The sequence below is a fragment of the Oreochromis aureus genome, linkage group 22 (genome assembly GCF_013358895.1).
Source record: "Oreochromis aureus strain Israel breed Guangdong linkage group 22, ZZ_aureus, whole genome shotgun sequence".
In the NCBI taxonomy this organism is placed as follows: Eukaryota; Metazoa; Chordata; class Actinopteri; order Cichliformes; family Cichlidae; genus Oreochromis; species Oreochromis aureus.
In genome coordinates this window covers 36829910-36846112 of record NC_052962.1, presented here as the reverse complement: position 1 = coordinate 36846112, position 16203 = coordinate 36829910, and the positions used below count along the sequence as shown (strand labels likewise).

Genomic DNA, 16203 nt, shown 5'->3' with positions numbered 1-16203 from the left:
AAAGAGCCAAACGGGACAGTTATAAAAAAAAAAGGGAAAAAAAATATATAAAGGTTTTAAGGACTTTATTCATGGTAATATTACAAGAAACATTAGTAATATTATTCACTTTCTTAATAAGGGAGCTATATTTAAAAATAAGTTTACACATATTTGCAATAAATAGTCAAATAATCTGATTGTTTTGTCAACCATGTAACAACATAATAAACCTCTGAACTGAGTTAGTATAAATGCCAAAGGTTTTAAATCATTTTCCCTTAATACTGTAAAAATGATTGATCTACTGATAAAAACACAAATTATCCACAGTTCGATCCACAGCATTTCCATAGAGAGTGTCTGTACATTAGTAGCACCAAAGTCCTGGTCACCATGACTCAGTCTGGAGCAGGGAGCTCTGCTCTGGGGGACACTGTCACCATCAAATGGACCAGTCATAAGGTCTATGTATCAGACTGTTTAGCCTAGCCTCAACAGAGGGATGGAAAATCCTCCTAAACTTTCCATTTATTACACTCGCACTAGAACATCAGGGATTCCAGCTCGTTTTACAGGCAGTGGATCAAACTCTGACTTCACTCCGATCATCAGTGGAGTCCAGGCTGAAGATGAAGCAATGGTAAATGGTACATTGACTGGTTCTTATATAACACTTTTCTACTCAGCTTGAGCAATTAAAGCTCTTCATAAAACATACCTCATTCACAGATGTTCATATAAACACTAAATTCTATGCCTGAGTGCTTTCTATCTAGCATTGAGACAAATGTTCAGCATTTTACTCTCACCTGTCAGAGAGTCTAAAATATTTGAAACTGTAGCCTTTTGTGTTTGTCACTGATCAATATCTGAGTAATATTATTCATAATTAGGCACTAACACACATGGTGTCTTGATGCATGCTCAATCATCTAGATAAGTAAAATCCACAAGGTTGATTCGGTTCATCTGGATGTAATGTTATCAGTGGGAGAAACGTTTCGTCACTCATCCAAGTGACTTCTTCAGTCTCAGCTGACTGCAGGTTTCCCCAAACCTTATAAACAGTACATTTGCATAATAACTGAAACCAGCCCAGTGAATGAACAATGGGCTGGGAGGTCAGTTCGTTGATCATTAATATGCAAATTCTCATGACCATTAATCAACAGCCAATGATCAACAGCCATGAGTAACACACACGGTCTGGTGCAAAGATTCAGTAAAGTTCTGACGATGTGCTCCTTATTATTTTATGCTGTAATCTTTATAGTGTAGTACAGAGCAAGATGAAGAAATGATGACTTTTCTGCGTGCAAATATTTACCTACTGTATTGCCATATTTGAAGTATGTCACAGAATAGCCTGCCCAATCCTCACAACCAAAGCTTGCTCAGCATAAGATGCACAATGTAAAACTTCAAAAAATGCTTTTAAAAATAATCAACAAAATGCAAATTGCTGATTTTATGAATAACTCAGTGGATTAATTAAAAAGAGAAAGAGAATAAAAGCATTACAGCAGACAGAAATACCAAATCACTGATTCTTGAACACAGAGTAAACCTTTTATAATGGACAAGGGCATTTCCATGATTTCCATAGAGAGGCACTTTGCATCAGCAGCACCATGCTCCAGTGCTCTGGGAGAGTTTATAGTCCCGAGAGTTGAACACTGGATGACTGACAGCTGTCCTTCATCACAACAGAAGCCACAGAAATCCTCCTCATCAAAAACATGACTTTGATCTGCGTCCTCATCTGGACTCTCCTCTGCTGCTGCTTCACAGGTAAAGTCCAGAGAATCAAACTCCTCTCCTCTATCAACATCTGTCCGTCTGAAATGAAGCCCACAAAACCATGAAGCTGCTTTATGTTTTTGTCTCTGTATCCTCAGAGTCCAGAGGACAGATCACAGTGACTCAGCCTGGAGCAGTGAGCTCTGCTGTGGGAGGAACTGTGAACATCAAGTGTAGGACCAGTCAGAATGTTTATAACAACAACTATTTATCCTGGTACCAACAGAAAGATGGAGGAGTTCCTAAACTACTCATTTACTATGCTAGCACTCGACAATCAGGGATTCCAGCTCGTTTTACAGGCAGTGGATCAAACTCTGACTTCACTCTGACCATCAGTGGAGTCCAGGCTGAAGATGCAGCAGTTTATTACTGTCAGGGTCGGCACTACCCTAACAGTCAGTGGGTGTTCACACAGTGAAAAACAGTCGTACAAAAACCTCCCTCAGTCAGACTGAAGAGAAACTGACTGCTGCAGCTGGAAGATACTGCAGAGACTGATACAGTTCACTGAGGACACACACACACACACACACACACACACACACACACACACACACACACACACACACACACACAGAGTTTAACAAATTCTTAAGTTATGATTGAACACAAGTTTCGTTCAAAAAGAGAAAACTTGAGATTACTTGCTGATGCTAGCTGTGTTTCCATAACTGATCTCAGAGCAATGAAAGCTGAGTAAGCAGCAGCTTGCTTTGCACACTGGTCTTCTACAAATTTACTATGAAAGTCCAGTGGTTTATCCACAATGCACATGTGGAAACCACCAGAAAAAAGCCACTGCCCTCTCAGCTTGACCAGCACCAGTCACTGTGAGCGGTAGACAGAGACACCCATATGACAGACAGTTACAATTTTCTATAAGATTGAAACAAGCAAAGCAGACTGGAGCCACAAGATGGCAGTAATGTAAAGGCTGGATGCAAACAGACGGGGAGCTTCATGACTGTCTGAGATGAAAGGAGAGGGAGATTGATTTAATGTTATATGTATTAATTTATGTCCAACTTTAAGTTTTAGATTAGACATAAATTAAGTTCTTGTCTTGCTTGTCCTGACCGAAGGCCACAGGTCAAGCATATTGTTCTCCTCAACTACACCTAACACTCTCTGCTCAGCAGAGCTCCCATGTGTGGCCCTGTAGGAAAGGTGGCCTTTCACTCCTCTTACCAGTGGCTACTAAATACTTCATCACCATTCAGTAAAGTGCTTAAAACTGCCAACAGCTGCCTGAGTCTGCTCTTTGACTCCAGCTCAAATCTCTTTATGACAGAACATGAGAGACATTGCAGCTGTTTGTGAAACCATATCTCATCAAGAGATTTTACTAGGCCATCATGAGCAGCGAGTAGTGTTGTTCAAAGCATCAATGCAAAGACCCGTTCCTCAGCAGGGCCGTGCAGAGATGTTTGAAGGGGCGGGTGCTCAAAGTTAAAAAGGGGCACAAAGAACCAGGCTGAATAACAAGAACACACAGACATCAAGGACCTAATATGGAATCACATCATATTATATCACTGTCATCAGGCTGGAACAGTGCAAAGATAACATAGCCTTTGTTTTACCTGATGGGATACAATGTTGCTGTTGAGGGGTTGCTGCTGCTCCTCCTGCTGATAGTGCTGGAGGGCAGGTCTGTGTTGCTTTGAGACTGTAGACATTAAAAACGTCCATCAGGCAACAGATTAAAAACAAAACAAAACCGTGGGAAATAAACTAGCCTCTGCCTGTGAGTCACTCTTTGCCTCTCTTCCTGCTTCCATCTCCTCATCTCATCTATCACTGTTCACTTGCTGTGGATCTTAGAAAAAGGCACAATTTGCTATTGCATTAATCTATTATTTAATGATCCACACTTAACAAGTCTTGTTTTTATGGTGAAGAAAATATGGAATAGAATGCATGGATTGTGTTGTGAGAAAGAAAAAGATGTTAAAAAAGAAAAGAGTTAAACTGGCTGACGTGCATTGGATGAATGATGAAAAGAGATGCGCTAAATCCTAAATCCTGCTTTTTTGGGGAGAAAAAGGAACTGTGGGGGAGACAGGCCCTGTTGAATCTGCAGCTCCACTGCACACACATGCTAGCCATAATTCCTGTTTTTTATTTCATTTTGCAGAAAAAGCGATAAAGGCCACTCTGATCTGGAGTCCCGTCCTCACCGATGACCGAAACCACTGCCGACAGAACCGAGCACGGTCCGTTGAAAAGCAAGGCCAACTGCTGCTGTGTAACAACAAAAGATCCCCACCTTGACCTCGACCCTAAGGAAGAGAACACACCCTACCAAGATGCCATGACAGTGCTGAACAACGGCTTGTGGCAAGCTCTGACTGCAAACAACACAGAGGTGAGTCAGCTGACAGCAGCATTGTTAAGCCTGATGACCTGGACGAAGCAAACTACGATTCTACGTAGGGGGAGAGGATAAACTAACGCTGGCCATAGTATGCCGACATGCTTGCTACGCCCAGGAAAGGGTGGATGCAAAGAAAACGGAAGAAGGAAAACAAAGCGCTGACCCTCACCACGCAGCGTACAGCGCAATGCTGAGAGGAAACACAGGCCAACGAGGGAGGAAGGAAGAGACAGAGAACGGTGATGTGGAGACAGGGATGCCTGAAGGTGGCAGAGGAAAATGCTACTGCTGTGGGATGGAGGGACATTTTAGGAGATCAAAAACCCTGTGTCAGGTTTTGTGTGGAGGCGAGGAAGAAGGAACCCAAACGCAGGACTCGCAGGTAGGTGAAGACTGGTGAAGGTTTATTATAAGGAGTGGATGAACAGAGGGTGAACGGACACTGACTGGCTGGACAACTGAATGGCTGACTGAACTGAGAGAACACACGGGAACGACAACATAACATCACACGAACATCAATGACACGACAAAGAACTGGTGAAACCGAGGAGCTTAAATACACAGGTTGAATGATGACAATGATTGGAAATGGGTGAGTACAGGGCTGAACATAATCTGACTAATGACACAAGCTGACATGGGAAGAACAGGAAGTGAGAACAGGCAGGAGATAAACAGTGAACATGAACTAAAAATACTGGGTCAACGACCCAGAAACCCTGACACCCTGAGGCAAAGGACTGAAGGTGGACCAGAGGAAAGGGACTCCGGACAGAGCTATAGGCAGCGGTTCATGCACGTCACTATTAAAAAAAAAAACAGATGTCACACAGTGGAAATTTGTATTTATCTTGTATATTGTTTTTATTCTGATTTTTAGTGGTTATTTATGAGTGTAAAGAGTAAATATTTGAACAAGACATTCTTCAGGCGAAATAAAGACACTCAAGACAGTTTGGATGGTAACAACGTGCGCACGCTGGGTGAGATTTCGAGGAGATCCCACACCGAGCGCAGGCAGAGGTTTTATTTATAGTCACATAGTGGCTTCAACTGTTTAAGGAGGAGACAAAGATTTGCCTCTGAGAAACAGGTTTGTTCCAGTTTAGCTGGGTGTGTGTGTTCTGTAGATAATCACTAAATATCACATATATGCCGCTTTCTCTGTGTGTGTGTGTGTGTCTGTCTGTGTGTGTGATTCTGAAGAACAGGCCCCTCTTGGTATTTGGGAGTGTAGATAAGAACGTCCTGCTCTCCCCTTCCTGGGAGTGAAACGGCTCGTAGAGAACCAGGTGCAGAGGAAATGTACTGGGTGAATCATATCTGAGAACACTATGCTTTTGTCTTTACTTCAGCTTCACTTCTAGTGAAACAGTAAAATCATAAAATACGATTAAATGGAAAGAATAAATGGGTAAACAACTATTAACACTGAAATTAAAGAAAAGAGCAAACACATTTAGAAAACCTTAAACATAATGTACTTCTAAACATAAACATAATAAAATCTTTTAACATTCCCTCCTGTTGTTTGATCTTTTCTCCTATATATATATATACATAGCAACTCACTAACAATGTATCAGTCTATGGCCACTTGTAAAACATTTTTAGCCAGGACATCATTAATTAGTAGGTTTTGTGAATATGTTATATCCAAATGTCTATCTCATTATCATCTTCTTCATTCTGTGGTAGGGTGATGTAAGCATTAATTGAAGCAGTTACCATTTTTGACACCATGTTCTTCAAACAAGGTATGACGATGAAGTAAAAAAAAGACACAATAACAATAGTAGAACACCAACTAAAACAAGTCCTTTAAACAGCAGGGATTTCCAAGAGCTGCTTAACAACCACGTGAGCCAGTCTTCTGTGTTTGTAACATAGTCTTGTTGTTGTGCATCCCTGAGTTGTCTAAGTATTTTCAAAGCATCAGTCATGTTGGATGAGTGTACGTTATCTGGAATGTATGTGCAGCATGTGTTGTTAAAGAGTATACAGAGTCCTCCTTTTTCAGCCAGAATCATGTCCAGTGCGACTCGGTGTTGCATCACAGTTATGCGCAGGGCATCAATCTCTTCATTTTGTTGTTTGTTGATTTTGCACGAGGCATTCAGGAACAGTCCAAAGCGGTAGTCCAAAGTTTCAATTCCTCTGTCACATCACTGCCATAGATGGGGTAATGTGGTTGCACTGCGGAGATGTCTTGTAGTCTGAGAGCTATTTACAGCTGACATCCTGAAGGTGTGATCTGAAATGAAGATTGGGGCACAGGTGCCCGTCCATCCGGGTGGCAGTATGAAGTAGGCACGTTGTCCACACAGCCAGGCCATTCCTTGCACCCAATAGGTGCCACGCTTAAAAGTCATAGCTGCATCGGCATTGTCCTTCCAGACTATACTGCAGTTCTTGGTTTGACCAAGTTTTGTCCTTCCGTATGAGAAGTCGAAACATATCGGGTGACGTTCTTCACTCTGCAAGAAAGCTGGAAATGTCATTATTCTTTTGTTTGACACGTTCACCCAGTGTGCTTCGTCACAGTCCAGTTTGTAGCTGTTAGGTTATTCACGTCGTAGGTCAGCAGTGAAAACGCTAGGGCTCTCACTATAAACATGTCTCTATGTGAACAAGTTCCATTTATGACTTTCATATGAATGCACATGCTCGTTTCAAGTGACGGAACCTTCCCATAAATAATTGCATGGACAGAAGTTGCAGGCATGTGTGAGCAAACAAAGTAGTTCTTTTCTGTGTGCGGTTGTATACATATCTGTACCACGCGTTGTTCATCCAGGGATGATTGTGGTCCTCGCGTCATCTTGTCCAGGTGTGAGTTGTCATGTGTCCAAGCTTTCTTTGTTCGCTCCTCGGATCCATCTTCAGTGGATGAGACATCCTGCCACTAGGACTGTCAGAGTTAGTGAGATTAAGAGCGACTTCATGTTTACCTGGCTTACCTCACGTCTCAGGGGACTTAGGCAAGAAGAAAAAGTGCGGATATACCCAATCGGCACTTCCTTCACCTGACGAATCACCCGAGGGTAAGGAAGTCAGTGTCCGGTTAGTCTATGCTGTCGCCACTCTTTTTACAGTGGCTTTGATGGATCCAGGACGGTCTTTCTGCTATTTTGCAGGCTGTTAGTGTGGTCAGGAGTATTTGGTAGGGTTCTTCCCAACGGGGTGAGCTCCCATTTTTTCCTCTGGAGCACCCTTATCAGGATCCAATCACCTGCCTTTAACCTGCAAGATACTGGAGAAGAGTCACACAGCAGTTTGTTGTTCAACACAGTTTCTGTATTTTCTAGCAACTTTGCCATCCACTCTGCTAGAGTAGTCTCTCTAGCTGATTTGTTTACTGGTTCACTCAGTATTAGTAGTGGGAAAAGGTCTTCCATGAATTATTTCAAATGGCGTCAATTTTTGTGAGCCTGCCTTGTGTTAATCTCATCCACATTTTCACTAGACCTTTACATTCAGCCCATAGTCTCCCTGTTTCTTCTCTGTTTTATCGTGCCGTTAGTTCTTTCCACTAGTCTGGCACTTTGAGGGTGGTAAGCACAGTGGTGTTTGATACTGAATCCTAGTGCTTCAGAGACCTTGCTGATTACTTCATTAACAAAATGTGTCCCATTGTCTGATCTTATCAGAGTGGGGATGCCATATGTTGGAAACAAAATGGCTGCATAGGCATTTTGCTACAGAAATTGCATCTGCCTTTTTCACAGGATAAAATTCTGGCCATTTTGAGAACACGTCTATAATCACTAGAGCGTATTTTTGAACCTTGGCTTCATTTAGCTCAATAAAATCCATGTGAATGGTATGAAAAGGATGAGGTGGTGTGGGAAAGTTACCTCTTCTTGGTCTGAGGTTTCCCTGTGCATTATGTTTTTGGCAAATCATGCATGTTCTGACAAATTCTTTTGCTGAATATTCGAAATTTTGAGTAAAGAAATGTTTAGAGATTATATCTACCATCTCCCTCCGGTTGACACATGAGTGGAACCGTGTGTCACTAATGCTGCTGTTTTGTGTAGGGATTTTGGTAGTATTGGATTACCATTACAGGTCATCAAATCATTTTTTAGCTGTGCACCACATTTTAACCATTTCTTTTGTTCTGCAGTTGGTGCGGCTTTTTGTTCGTTTTTAAGCACATCACGTGGTATTTGCATTGAGGATTCAGACATTAATGTGTCTATTGTTTGTTGTGCTGCTGCTTTTGCGGCTTGATCTGCATGGGTTATTGCCTTTAGTGACCTCTGAGTTGTCCTTCTGGTGTGCAGCACATTTACATAATGCTAACTGTTTTGGCAATTGTTATCACTTCCAACAGTGCCTTTAAAAGATTTCCATGTTGCACTGGATTTCCAGTAGAAGTAATCATACCTCTATTCTGCCAAATTTTTGCAAAATGATGTACTGCTGAAAAAACATACTAACTGTCTGTGTGTCTCTCTGTCTGTCTGCGTCCTTGACACAGTCAGCTCCTTTTATGGGCATGTAGTTCCTGTTACACACATACCACAGGCACACATATTTCCTGTTTCTCCAGACTAACCAAACTCTTTGTTGAACTTTCCATATAGCGACAATAAGTGTCCGACATTTGAGAGTTGTCTCACATGTGTCAGGTAAGACAAATTGGCTTAGATTTAAAATTTAAGTCACTGCATGGGGCACTTTGATGATTAAAGTGTGTCCTAAAACAATGTCAGCTGACCTTTACTGCCTCTGCTGCAGCTACACCGGCCTGCACACAACAGAGTCTAATTTGCAGAAGTAAAATGCAAGCAGACGTTGTTTTTCTCCAAATGCCTGTGTTAAAACAGCTTTCATGTAACCTGCACTTCCATCTACATGCAAGTAGAAAGGCTATTTCAAGTTACTGAATGCTTCTTCTTCCTTTTTCTCTGTAGATACAGCACTACATATTTTCTTAAGGCATTTTGGACAATTTCTATTTCGTTTTAAAATAATTCATATATCTCATACATGTTACATATGTCAAACTTCTAAGTTGGGAAAAACTTTGCATTGCTTACAGCTCGTAGCTCACAGCTCTAAAACTAGGCATCAGTAAATCATGTGCCTAATCATTTCGTGTCACTGTGATCCTCAAGTATGATCACAGATTTGTTTTTCAAACCGACAAAACAAACAAACAAAAACAGGTTGCTGATGGCATGAAGGCCTTACACACGAGTTGGGACACAAAAGAAAAAGAACTGCTGTCAGAAACAAAGCAGAAGTGTGAGAGAAAAACTGAGATCACAGACTGCTGCATGTGTGAGCTTTTAATATCATGCAGCTTCTGCTCTGAAAAACAAAAAAATTAATACAAAATAAAAGGGTGTATCTTGCTCATTAGCTTGGTAGTATAGGTTTGCTCTTCATCTTAACAAAATCTCATCTAGGATGACAGGTTTACAAGCGGGTCAAGTGTCTCTATGCACTTAATTAGTTTACATATTTTCTTTATTTTCTTCATCTCATATGTCATTATACTGAATTTGAGCAAACCTTAAGCTTGATACAGATTACTTTTAACAATTATCCACCTCACATCACAACTGACTGAGGTGCCTCTTCATATTTAATATTATTTCATTATTAATGTTATTATCTTTTATATAACAGCAATAGTATATTACAATATTTTATTTGTGTCCACCAAGGGCTGAGGGTGAGCTGCAGTCTCACCCTTTCCCAAGCTGGAGACATTTTCCTTTTCACACACTTTCTTTGGCTGAACAATGACACAACCTTAATATACCTTATGCATCTCTCTATTTCATTTAATATGTGTTTGTGTGAGTTATCTGGTTTCATGCATTCTATCCATTCTAGGCACGGTCGTCCTGCCAACTATATTTCATTGTTAATACCAGTTTACAGGTTGTTATCCTTCTATTATCAATTTGAATACATTAAATAAGCTCTAATTTAATTTAACCTTTTGTTTATTCCACTTCATTCCTCTTTCCATGCTTTAAAACATTACACCTTGTTTTGCTTTTATTTATTAATACTGCCAACATACACTCTATGTGACCTTCGCTGATATTAGAGTCGGGGGAGGTTATTAAGGCAGCCTTCTACCCTGGTCTAGACCCAGGGCGGCCTTAATTTTATGTGTTGAAGCGCAACCTTTGACCCCTTCTCACCAGTACATCGGTCAACACAGGAAGCAGTAAGAGTGGTGCAGAAACCTGTTGTTTCTATTCAAAAGGTCACTCACTCCTCAACAACACATAAACTTCACACGCGGTACTATAATCCTATTTTAATTGACACGTTCTTTATTTACCATTCACTCTTAGAGTGAGATCCCTGACTTCCAGCCTTTTAATTGCGGAACGAGTCTCCCAGGGGACTGCCAGTTCCATGTTACAGGCGAGTCTTTTAGACTACCTGTCACGATCCTGGGTCCTTTTGACCCAGCGTTTTGTGTTTTCTACTAGTGTCATTTTGGTTCTGTTCTTCCTCCGGTTTAGTGTTGTTCTGTTCTGCCGTCTACCCTTGTGTTAAGTCCGCGTTTGCTAGTCTGTGTCTTTGTGTGTATGTGTTTCCTGTTTTATTGTGACGGTCTGTGCCTTATGTCAGTGTGTCCTGTTTACGTTCCTCCACCTCGTCAGCTGTGATGTCTTCCAGGTGTGTTCCCCTCCTGTTTCCCTTCCCCTGATTCCTGGCGTGTGTATTTATAGTGTGTGTTACCTCGTCCTCGTCGCTGGTTCGTCTGTGTTGTTTCCCCTCGTTCTCCCTGCGTCTCGCCATGTGTGATTTCCCCGGACCTCCCTGCATCTTCGTTTCTGGTTTGTTTTGTTAGTTTTCCCAGTTTAGGTTACCTGTTAGTGTCACTCGCCATTTCTGTTTATTTGCCTTTCTGTTAATAAATTCTTACCTGCACTTGAGCTGCTGCTGCCCGGTCCTAATTAACTTCCACACGGCTTGCACCCGCAAACCGTGACACTACCATCTTTTTTTATTGCGAAACGAGTCTCTTCTGGACTGCCAGTTTCGTCTTACAAGCGAGTCTTTTTTTAAACTGCCAGTCCCTACAGGACGAGTTTTTCCCTTAGAAAAGTGTCAATCTAAAAGACGATTATTCGCGATGTGCCTTTGAGTGTTAATATTCACCTGGTTATGATGATATAAATGCCGGTCAGAGATTCCTCCTCGTTCCCCAGGATCGTGGACCTCTTACTAAGAACGCTGGCCAACCCCGAATTCACGTAGTTGGTCTTTACTGTTTTACTAGAAACAGGCTGTCGCGACAGACTTTGCAGCGTGGGTTCACGAATCCAGGAAACGACGAGGTCACTCTGTTGGAGCACAAGATTAGTTAAAATTCAATGTCCAGAATCCAGCTCGGAGGACCAAATAAATGTAAAGAGTAAATATTTGAACAAGACATTCTTCAGGCGAAATAAAGACACTCAAGACAGTTTGGATGGTAACAACGTGCGCACGCTGGGTGAGATTTCGAGGAGATCCCACACCGAGCGCAGGCAGAGGTTTTATTTATAGTCACATAGTGGCTTCAACTGTTTAAGGAGGAGACAAAGATTTGCCTCTGAGAAACAGGTTTGTTCCAGTTTAGCTGGGTGTGTGTGTTCTGTAGATAATCACTAAATATCACATATATGCCGCTTTCTGTGTGTGTGTGTGTGTGTGTCTGTCCGTGTGTGTGATTCTGAAGAACAGGCCCCTCTTGGTATTTGGGAGTGTAGATAAGAACGTCCTGCTCTCCCCTTCCTGGGAGTGAAACGGCTCGTAGAGAACCAGGTGCAGAGGAAATGTACTGGGTGAATCATATCTGAGAACACTATGCTTTTGTCTTTACTTCAGCTTCACTTCTAGCGAAACAGTAAAATCATAAAATACGATTAAATGGAAAGAATAAATGGGTAAACAACTATTAACACTGAAATTAAAGAAAAGAGCAAACACATTTAGAAAACCTTAAACATAATGTACTTCTAAACATAAACATAATAAAATCTTTTAACATTGAGTGTCGTGTTATTTGCATGGTTTTATTCTGTTTCTATTGCATGGTTTTTAGTGTTTTACGTGACATGGTTTTTATCCACTGTGGACTGGCTGCACATGGGACAAATTAGCTGATAGGGACCACCTGCTGAGGCATGGGTGTGTCCAGACGTAGCTTATCAGCTGTGTAAAGACCTTTTTATGGGCAGAAATCTGTGCCATCAGAAACTGAATTTGAATAAGTTAAATTTGAATTTGAATTACTCGGATTGAATCTGAATTGTAACTTGAATGAAAGCTTTTGAAAACTGAATTTGAATTAGTCTAATTTGAAATTGAATTTATGGTTTGAAAATGAATTGATTTGCTTTGAAACTGCATTTTATCCTTTAAAAATTCAGCTCTCGAATAATTTCACATTCACTTCTCACCATTCAGTTTCAGTTCTACAATTCAATTTCAGTTCCAAAATTCAGTTTTTGGGACTTACATCCGGTTCGGTTCAAGCGCAGATTAATAGAACTACAGACTGATAGCGTTACTGACGGAATCTACAGCGTCTTGAGCTGAATTAAGACTTCAGAAGTCATTCGTCATGTCGAATGACCAGCGGATAAACTCTCAGGTTGGTAATAAATGTATTACATGTATAAGAACAAGCGTCATGTTAACAAATGATAGACGTACAGTAACTTTTATGCTTATTGTAGCTGCTAGCTAAAAACGCTAATTTAGCCTAGTTTGCCCCGAATTCAGCTTTGACAAACAAATATGATCGACTGTTTCTAGTAGAATTCCAAAGTTGTCATCTTGTACCCTGTCAGAGCCCTGTATGCTTGCAGAGACCCCTACAGTAAGGAAACATGCAAAACGCTGTCCAAACCTTTGTATTTGAGCTTTATTTATGTCTTACACAGCATCCCAACTCTTTAGCGAACTTAATAACTTTAGCTAAAGTGAATAGTTAGTCTTATTCATTAGTGCAGCGTTACTGGATCACCTTTGTTTGAAGTAATATAATATGATATACAACTATCACTGTGTTTAACTACCATAATAATTCTTAGGGTACTGAGTGCATGCTTAATTAGATTTTTTTTTTTTTTTTTTAAACATACTGCTCCATTGCTATGTTTGACAGGCTGAAGTTGTCGGGTCACCTCCTAAATCGACCATCTTTTACAGGTGTTTTGTGCCAGAAATGGAGTGTCCACTGAAGACTGAAGATACTGAATCTCTACGCTGTGCCATTGATCCCTCCTGTGCCTTCATCTAGACAAGAGACATTAACTTAACCACTCTCACATGCTCTGTACCTACATCACCTTCCCTGACAGTCGTAGCTTGGCTCATCTGAGGGTGAAATTATAAGAATGTGTTATTTTGCAAAGTGCTCTCTAGGGTTCCTAAATAAAATATGGCATTGAGGTCATTTCTTTTGAATTAATCCTTCTTCTGAAATATAAGAACCTCTCCTGGTTTAAATGGCACTTTCTGTTCCTTACTTCCTGTTCCACTCCCAACCCCAAATAGATGCTGACAAGCTGACACAGTAACATGGAAGAGGGAGAGAAGCTGGAAAGGACTACTACAAATAAACCCAATGCCTAACAATGAAAAATGTAAAATAAGAACAATAATAATAATAAAGATAAAAGATGAAGTAACAAGTTTTTGTTTTTTGTTTATTCCAAATGATCATCCAGATGTCTGTGACATGTGATGACAAACACCATTAATGGAAGGCCTTAGTCATCACATGCTTAAACTCATCATATATTTTTGCATATGCTGAACAGGCAGTCAGACATGCTGTAACTGTGGGGTAGAAAACTGCATGAACACCATACAGCAGGGGTCTCAAACTCCAGTCCTCGAGGGGATGGAAAAGTTGCATGACACCAGCCCTCGAGGACTGGAGTTTGAGACCCCTGTCATATTCCATATGACAGGTGTGGTTGAACTTCATGAAGACTGAAGTTAATCTTCTCTTCTGGCAGGACAGGAATGTAGCCTTGTCCTGTGAGCCACCGTAAGGATGTACTTAGAGTAGAACTGGAGTGTCACCGGCCTCAGGCTCTTCACCTTTTCAAAGACAAAGCAGTCATTTAGATAAAATATTAGATATAGTTTACCTGTAAATGCACAAAGAGAATTTAGAAATGTAATTATTGTCAAGAGTGAAAAAGCACTGATAGTGTAATCTACAGCTGTGGCCAAACGTTTAGAGAATGAGAAGTGTTGTTTGTTTACAAAGTTTGCTGTTTCAGTGATAGTTGTATATCATATTATATCACTTCAAACAGAGGTGATCCAGTAACGCTGCACTAATGAATAAGACTAACTATTCACTTTAGCTAAAGTTATTAAGTTAGCTAAAGAGTTGGGATGCTGTGTAAGACATAAATAAAGCTCAAATACAAAGGTTTGGACAGCGTTTTGCATGTTTCCCTACTGTAGGGGTCTCTGCAAGCATACAGGGCTCTGACAAGGTACAAGATGACAACTTTGGAATTCTACTAGAAACAGTCGATCATATTTGTTTGTCAAAGCTGAATTCAGGGCAAACTAGGCTAAATTAGCGTTTTTAGCTAGCAGCTACAATAAGCATAAAGGTTACTGTACGGCTATCATTTGTTAACATGACGCTTGTTCTTATACATGTAATACATTCATTACCAACCTGAGAGTTTATCCGCTGGTCATTCGACATGACGAATGACTTCTGAAGTCTTAATTCAGCTCAAGACGCTGTAGATTCCGTCAGTAACGCTATCAGTCTGTAGTTCTATTAATCTGCGCTTGAACCGGAACTGGATGTAAGTCCCAAAAAACTGAATTTTGGAACTGAAATTGAATTGTAGAGCTGAAACTGAATGGCGAGAAGTGAATCTGAAATTATTCGAGAGCTGAATTTTTAAAGGATAAAATGCAGTTTCAAAGCAAATCAATTCATTTTCAAACCATAAATTCAATTTCAAATTAGACTAATTCAAATTCAGTTTTCAAAAGCTTTCATTCAAGTTACAATTCAGATTCAATCCGAGTAATTCAAATTCAAATTTAACTTATTCAAATTCAGTTTCTGATGGCACAGATTTCTGCCCATACCTTTTAAAAGCAGGCTAGCTGAGCGCTGAAGGAGGCCCAGAGTGGAAGAGGAATGCTAGATGGCCAGTGTGACACGACGGCCCAGTTGGACAGTGTGAAGGGCGACAGTGGGAGACGCTGCCTGTTATCGACCGCCGGACAGAGGTGTACCTCTGCCGGCATATGTGAGTAACGCTTTTTCCCACTGTCGTATGCTGGGTGCAGCTGAGCTGGGAAAGGGTTGCCATGGCTATGAGCCAGGGTCTCTTCCGGGACGTGTTTTCTGGCCCCTATTTGTGTGTTTGCAGGTTGCTGACACGAGGGGATCCATGGTGGCATTGCATGGAGGATTCCAGTGTGAAATGGAAGCCGGGTTGGGATGTGGGCGGCCCAGTGAGAGGACAAGAGGGGAATAGGAGGCTCCTCCCCATCGGCCTAATACAGGGCTAGCATGGAACCAACTCATGCAAAGGAGTTTCTGGCCCGCTGGTGGACCCATAATGCATCCATGGTTGTGGGACATGACATCAGGGAATTTTAGTAAATGTAGAAAATTGTATTTTTACTAGTTTTAGCGGTCAATAACATTTTTCCCATGTATGTTTTCAAGGGTGTTTTTATTTGTGATCCCTGGCCTAGAAATAAACTGTTTCTGATAAGACCTGCTTCATCTCTGTGCCCTGGGTATCTGACTTGCTTGCTCCCCCTTGTATTTTAACGAATCTTTCATTTTAGCGTGGCATTTTGGCGCGACTGCTTTAGTGTCGCCCGTGTTACACAAACAAAACTAAACTAAACTAAACAGTGAGGTTAAACTATGCACATACACACACACACACAAGCAGTGAGTGTATTAATCCGCCTGCTAACACACCCATACAATGAAGATCAGCTTACACTCATGAACATGTCCATATGTCTCATCATTGTTAACTGTCAGCAGTTCATCC

At 41.0% G+C, this 16203-nt stretch overlaps 1 gene segment (V, D, J or C); it reads left to right on the top strand.

Annotated features, from left to right (window-relative positions):
* Window positions 1–1721: 1721 nt before the first annotated feature.
* On the top strand, window positions 1722–2203 carry LOC120435580. The segment is given in 2 exon segments: window positions 1722–1773; window positions 1881–2203. Coding segments are annotated over 2 exon segments (375 nt in total).
* Window positions 2204–16203: the final 14000 nt, after the last annotated feature.